The 6415-nt window shown below is 37.0% G+C and overlaps 1 protein-coding gene across 1 annotated transcript; it reads left to right on the forward strand.

Moving 5' to 3' along the window:
• Positions 1 to 3215: 3215 nt before the first annotated feature.
• LOC107721935 (corticoliberin-like) lies at positions 3216 to 5485 on the forward strand. The gene is made up of 3 exons (XM_016530169.1): positions 3216 to 3264; positions 4124 to 4294; positions 4634 to 5485. The coding sequence occupies exon 3, from the start codon at positions 4656 to 4658 to the stop codon at positions 5142 to 5144; it is 489 nt and encodes a 162-aa protein (XP_016385655.1). The 5' UTR covers positions 3216 to 3264; positions 4124 to 4294; positions 4634 to 4655; the 3' UTR covers positions 5145 to 5485.
• Positions 5486 to 6415: the final 930 nt, after the last annotated feature.

Raw genomic sequence — 6415 nt, forward strand, 5'->3', positions numbered from 1 at the left:
ATATTTATTATTAATAACGATAATATTAATATAAAGTGCTATATTTATATTTAAAGAAAATTCAAAGTAAATTTTAATCAAATTTAGTGCATATTATGAAGGGAATTTGGATACAACCCACTGTTCCATAAAAAATATTTGACCAAATATTAGTTTGCAATTACTGATTAACTTATATTTCCTATAAATAAACTTTATATTAAATATTAAAATGTATATTTAAAAAATATTAATATATTATGTAAAATATTTAAGTAAAGTGTCATAGGCAAATATTTAAATATTAATATTAAATATTAAAATATTTGTTTGTATAAAATATTAAAGTTTTATATAAAATAATTTAAAATAATAAATAAAGTGCTATAGGTACAATACCAATAAAGTTCAAATATTGACATTGGAGAAGTAAGTTTTTCATCAAATTCAGTACATACTATGAAGGTATGTGAATTTGGACACAACCCATACAAATAGAGTAATGCAGATAAGTCTTTCACTTAACAACAGCATGGTGTCTTTAAACATCTGAGTGTGCTGTTTTTAAACATCTCCGGGTGCCATTAATATGCGGCTGAAAACCAGGAGGGAGCCAATATTGTGAGTTTTCTGAATTCAATTAAAGACACCAATTCATATCAGCAAACACCCCATTGAGAAGACAGATGAGCCCTTCTATTGAGTCAGACCCCAGTCTATTTGGAGCAAGGAGATCAGCAGGCTCTCTGAGCCTCTTTACACTCATTTATGGTACTGACAACCTTTATTGATCTCTCCTCACAGCTGACCAGAATAGACTATATCTGTTGACGACGGTGTGCAGCTTAACGGCGTAATCCAATGCAATTACAAGGATGAAAGTGAAGTGTCTTATGGCGATGTGAGGAACAAATGAGGTAAAGAGTGGAATAAACTTGAATGAAGAGTCAAATGACACTCTGTTAGAGTATTACACCGATCAGGAGCAAGATGTAATGTATCTCTAACTCTCTGAAGTGTGTCAGTTTTTGACTTTAGAGCCGCTGGTAAACATACGACATATCATATGCATTATGATGTCTTTAGCCAGCATACACCAGTGAAACCATACAAAGCGCTCGTATGGATTCAATGCGCCGGGCCCACAGCACTTCCTGTGTTTCATCATGTGGCGTGTTTTGTGATCCACTTGCAGACGTTGATTTGAAATCGCAGTGACATCGATGACCACGAGCGAATTAGCTAATTTTGCGGCGAGGTGGTACATTGCATTTGTGTCAGAAAGCAGCCGCATGTCATGATGGGACTTGACACGGGGCCTGAAGGGAGGAGGAAAATTGCTCTACTTTATTTTGCGCAGAAACGCTTAAGCTTTTGACCTCATCATTTGTTTGAACGCTTCATACAATCAATCCGAATGAAAACTCCCACGCAGTGGAAAAAGTATTCAGTCTGAAACATCAATGAATGTCAGGAATTGCTTCATAGAGGTGTTTTGTCTAACTTTTAGGATCACACAGACGGTTGCGCTACGTGGGGCGAATATAATAATAATTAATTTACCGAGTGAATCACCGGCGTAAATTTGAGTGTATTAGGGACTAGGTGCTTTGAGGAGCTCAAAATAGAACCAAGATGTCTGCCGCCTTCTTCATTTGTCAGCTTTATCGTAGATGGATGCAGTCATTATCCATAATAACATTATTCTTGGGATGAATCCACTCTTCTTGTTAACCGTCAGCCTTTTTCCCCTGAGCCTTCCCCATCCCACATATCATAAATGTAATGGCACTTTCCACAAATAGGGTGCAAATTGGTGCCCCACGACTTAAAAAAAAAACGTTACAGGCACAAATTCCATGCTTTTATTATAAGAACTACTGGAAATGTTAGATAAGCATGAAATGTTAGCTAGTTCAAAACACATCAAACGTCTGTATCCCTCCTCTGGCCTCTCCTACTCCAGAATTCTTGATTTTTTGATTGTATCCAACAATTAATATCACACAACATTGTCCTAATTTTGGCCTAATTTATTGAATTTTAATTCATTGTAGTATTTTATTTTATATAAAAGAATAGAACATAAAACATCTTATACACTGACATACAATCCTAGTAAAATTCTAAATCCTACACTATTTTTTTCAGTGTATGAGCTGTTTTTGTTGTATTATTTTATAGAAAATAAAGTAAAATACTACAATAAATTGAATATCAATATAGGTCAAAATTTCTTTGTGATTTGTGATCTAACAATTTCTGAGTGATTCTTGCACAGCTTTTTTTTTTTTCAGTGTATGAGCTGTTTTTCAATTAATTTCATTTGAAACAATTTTCGCTCAATAATTGCTAGAATATTTTACAAAGAAAATTTGACCTAATGTGTGAATTGATATTCAGTTCATTAGTGTTTTACTTTATATAAAAAGAATAAAACACAAAACAGCTCATACACTGAAAAAAACTTGGATAGGATTTACTTTATTTGCTTAAATTGCTTGAATAATTCACAAATAATTACAAATACATTTTGAAAATATTATTTTCTTGTAGTATATAGCAAATAGTATTTTCTTGTAATAAATACTCTATTCATCTTATTTACAACATCAAAAGAATCATTTTTAAAGTGAGATTGATAGCCAGCATTTTGAGAAGGTTATAGGCACACTTTTTTCACTGATCATTTGTTAAGAACAAAAGAAAAAGTGATTTCAAACCTTGTTTTGTATCCTATTCATTGAAAGTGCCTAATAATTACTCCTTTTGCATGTTTTTAGCATTGAAAATGTTTAAAACCAGTGCACTTTTTTTTTTTTTTAAAGAAACCCACATGGCTAGATGAAAAGACTAAGCATCAGCATGGAGTTTCCATTCAAATCTTTTGGGAAATATGGAACCTCTAGCCATTTCTTTACACATGTTAGCATGTATTGTCTAGAAGCTGATTGGGACGCCTTCTGATTGGCATTCTGAAAGCAGGTGTGAAGGGGTTCGAGCCAAGTGTTCCATCTCCTAGCCTCCCTCATGGCCAGAGCAGAGCGAGGACTGAGGGGGAGGACAGCACTTGACAGCAGTGACTGCGAGAGTGACGCGGTCCTGCCGCGGCGCATCTGTAATCACCGGGACCCAAAGCTCTGTCTGTGCTGTCTGGAGAAGTGACACCCGCTAGAACATCGCCCGAACTTCACCACGCCTGTGCGCCTGCGGCTGCAATAACTGAACAACCTGTGCTTTACTGTGATGTATTTGATCGATTTTGGGGCGGAAACAACCTGGAAGGTGACCAAGGAATTGATTACTGCAGTGACACCACTTTAAAATCCATCTTTGGTCATTAGAGATGAATATGCAATTAAGCAAAGATCAATGCGACCAAATATTAAAAATCAGTCAATGAAAACCCACATTAAGTAAAGAAGATAGATTTATCAATTATAAAGTTGTATAATTTGAATTGAATCAGTGTAAGAATTATTTAATAAATTCAAGTGCGGTGTCATTTTGTCAGTTGACGTTCGTCGTGCGCAACACAAATATTTGGCGCCCTCAGATAACCGTCAACTGTCTGAAAGACATTTTAAACAAAACACTAAAGGGTTTAGTAATATAATTATGATATGTAAATCTTTATAAAGTGATAAATTGTAACAATACTCATGTTTTGTCGGCGACCTTAACGGGAAGCGCTCGAGTTGCCATGGCTACTTCTTCGGTTGAACGGGACTTCTGTTCGCGAACGTCTGTTTAGTGCATTCTGTCTAACTTGCAATCTAACTTTTAGGGAACTTTTTAATATGCGCTTTTTAGACCCTCACACCAAACTTTGTTTTGACTTCCTTTGAGAGTATTGAAGTCGTGATTATGGAGCCTCATAATTCGCACCATGCGTTTTATATTTTTTTAAAGGCATAAAGCTTAAACAATAGGGGAAAATTTAAATATAATATAAATAATCAAAAAAAGACGAGAGAAGATCAATATGGAGGATCTTAAAATACTCCTGGTTTGTGTGCATCTTCTTTCACAGACATACACACTCAAGGACGCACACACACACACACACACCACGATGACTCATTCAAACCGAAAACTGTTCACTTACGTTCATTCAAGTCAACTCTCTCTCCCCTCTGCGCAGACGCAAGCTACTAAATGCGTGACACTTGTCGCTGACCGTGGCTATATAAATGCAAACTCCAGCCATCCTTTGAAGAAGTCCTAAAAGTAATAACTTGGTAGGTAACAACTGGAAGACAGACGCACCTCGCAAAGTTCAAAAACCATCCAAGGATATACCAATTACGCACAGGTACGCAACATCTTATCTGGAATGAGACAGCTCATATTGAGGTAGCCTAGTAAACGTCAGGTAATAACATCTTAAACTGGTAATATTCATTCTAGTTAGTTTGTATTGCTATGGATGCGTCCTCGTGTTTTGCGCACAATGAGGCACCCAGCTATCCAACTTTAAGGCGCGCGTAAATGCTCAAGTGGACTTAGAAATATATAATTGTGCAATGCTAATGTTCAGTAAGAGCGCTTTAAACTAATTGGATCTGTCAAGATTTGAGCTTCATCCCAGAGTGCGCAAAACAGTTGCTGAGAAGTTGAAATCGTGCGCATAATTGACTCACTTCTCCCGCAGATTCTCCACGCCACTTTTTGACATGAAGCTCAATTTTCTCGCCACCACCGTGGCTCTGCTCGTTGCCTTTCCACCACCGTATGAATGTAGAGCCATCGAAAGAAGCTCCAACCAGCCAGCAACGGACCCCGATGGAGAGCGACAGTCGCCGTCGGTTTTGGCACGCTTAGGGGAGGAGTACTTCATCCGGCTCGGTAACAGAAACCAGAATTCTCCCCGATCCCCAGCCGACAGCTTCCCCGAGACATCCCAGTATTCCAAAAGAGCACTGCAGCTCCAGTTAACGCAGCGTCTGTTGGAGGGGAAAGTTGGAAACATCGGCCGCTTGGATGGCAATTACGCGCTCCGGGCGCTCGACTCAGTGGAGAGAGAGCGCAGGTCGGAGGAGCCGCCGATTTCCCTGGATCTGACCTTTCATCTGCTACGAGAAGTACTGGAGATGGCCAGAGCCGAACAAATGGCCCAGCAAGCTCACAGCAACCGCAAAATGATGGAAATATTCGGGAAGTAACCATGAGCAAACCCATCAGCCAAAGATATTTTTACATTTAGCACAAACATGAATATTCTGTACCATAGTGCTGCTTTTCCATCATGATCTATTTATACCGGTGACTTATTTATTTGTAGATATTTCAATGAAGGCGAATAGAGTACAGTAGGTGTATATTAAGCGCAAAACTGTCATCACTCTCCATCAATGTTATTGTATAAGTGATCATTCAGAACTGTAGATGAAGAAAACGTTTGAATTTCTTAAAAAACAATATTTTCCAGTACTGTATTATTTTATCTGACAGACTTGGGTTTCATTGTAACATACAGTACATTGTCTAAGTTTGTTAATAAACTAATGAGCAACCATTAATTTCTGTTGTGCAAGAGAATGTCTTATATTTATATTTTTCAATAAAACTTTGAAAGCCAGTTTGACACCTCTTGTCTAGATTATTGACATGAAAAAGGGATTAAATAATTAAAAATACATCTACTTATATTTCACAGTCATTGCGGAAAATGTATTTATCAATGCATTAAAACATTGTCAAGATAACTGCAAACTCTTACATTTTTTAAATAACTTTAAGGATCAATAAACGAGGGTCATCCAGAGATGATTGACAGATATGGCATCTTGTTCCTGATTGGTTTAACTTTTTAACTTTTACCACTTCCCTTCAGAAAATTGAATCTAACGATTAAAAAAAAAAGCTCAAACAAGTCATAAACACATATAAGGTACCTCAGAGTATATTGCACATATACACTGAATTATTAAATCAATATACTTGCTGATGCTCAATTACACTAATGTAATAAAAAATTTTTTAAAAGACTTCAAAATTGAATTTTATTTCTGGACTTGGCAGCATGTCTTTGAAAAGACAATTCACATTCTTTGTGCAAAATGTTAGTGGGGAAAAAATTTAGTAGACATGACCATGATTACAAAGGCAACTGATTATCAAATGCAGTATAAACACTGTTGATGACTGAAACGTTTCACATCAAACCACATAACTGATGTGTGGTGACTCATTCTACAGCACTGGAGATCTTGGGTGTAGTTTCACTGAACCATGTCCTAAACTAAATAATAATAATAATAATAATTCATTACATTTATATAGCGCTTTTCTAGGCACTCAAAGTGCTTTACATTGTCAGGGGGTATCTCCTCATCCACCACCAGTGTGCAGCATCCACCTGGATGATGCGACGGCAGCCATAGTGCGCCAGAACGCCCACCACACACCAGCTTATTGGTGGAGAGGAGACAGA

The sequence above is a fragment of the Sinocyclocheilus rhinocerous genome, unplaced genomic scaffold (assembly GCF_001515625.1).
Source record: "Sinocyclocheilus rhinocerous isolate Xijiao unplaced genomic scaffold, SAMN03320098_v1.1 scaffold90, whole genome shotgun sequence".
Classification (NCBI taxonomy): domain Eukaryota; kingdom Metazoa; phylum Chordata; class Actinopteri; order Cypriniformes; family Cyprinidae; genus Sinocyclocheilus; species Sinocyclocheilus rhinocerous.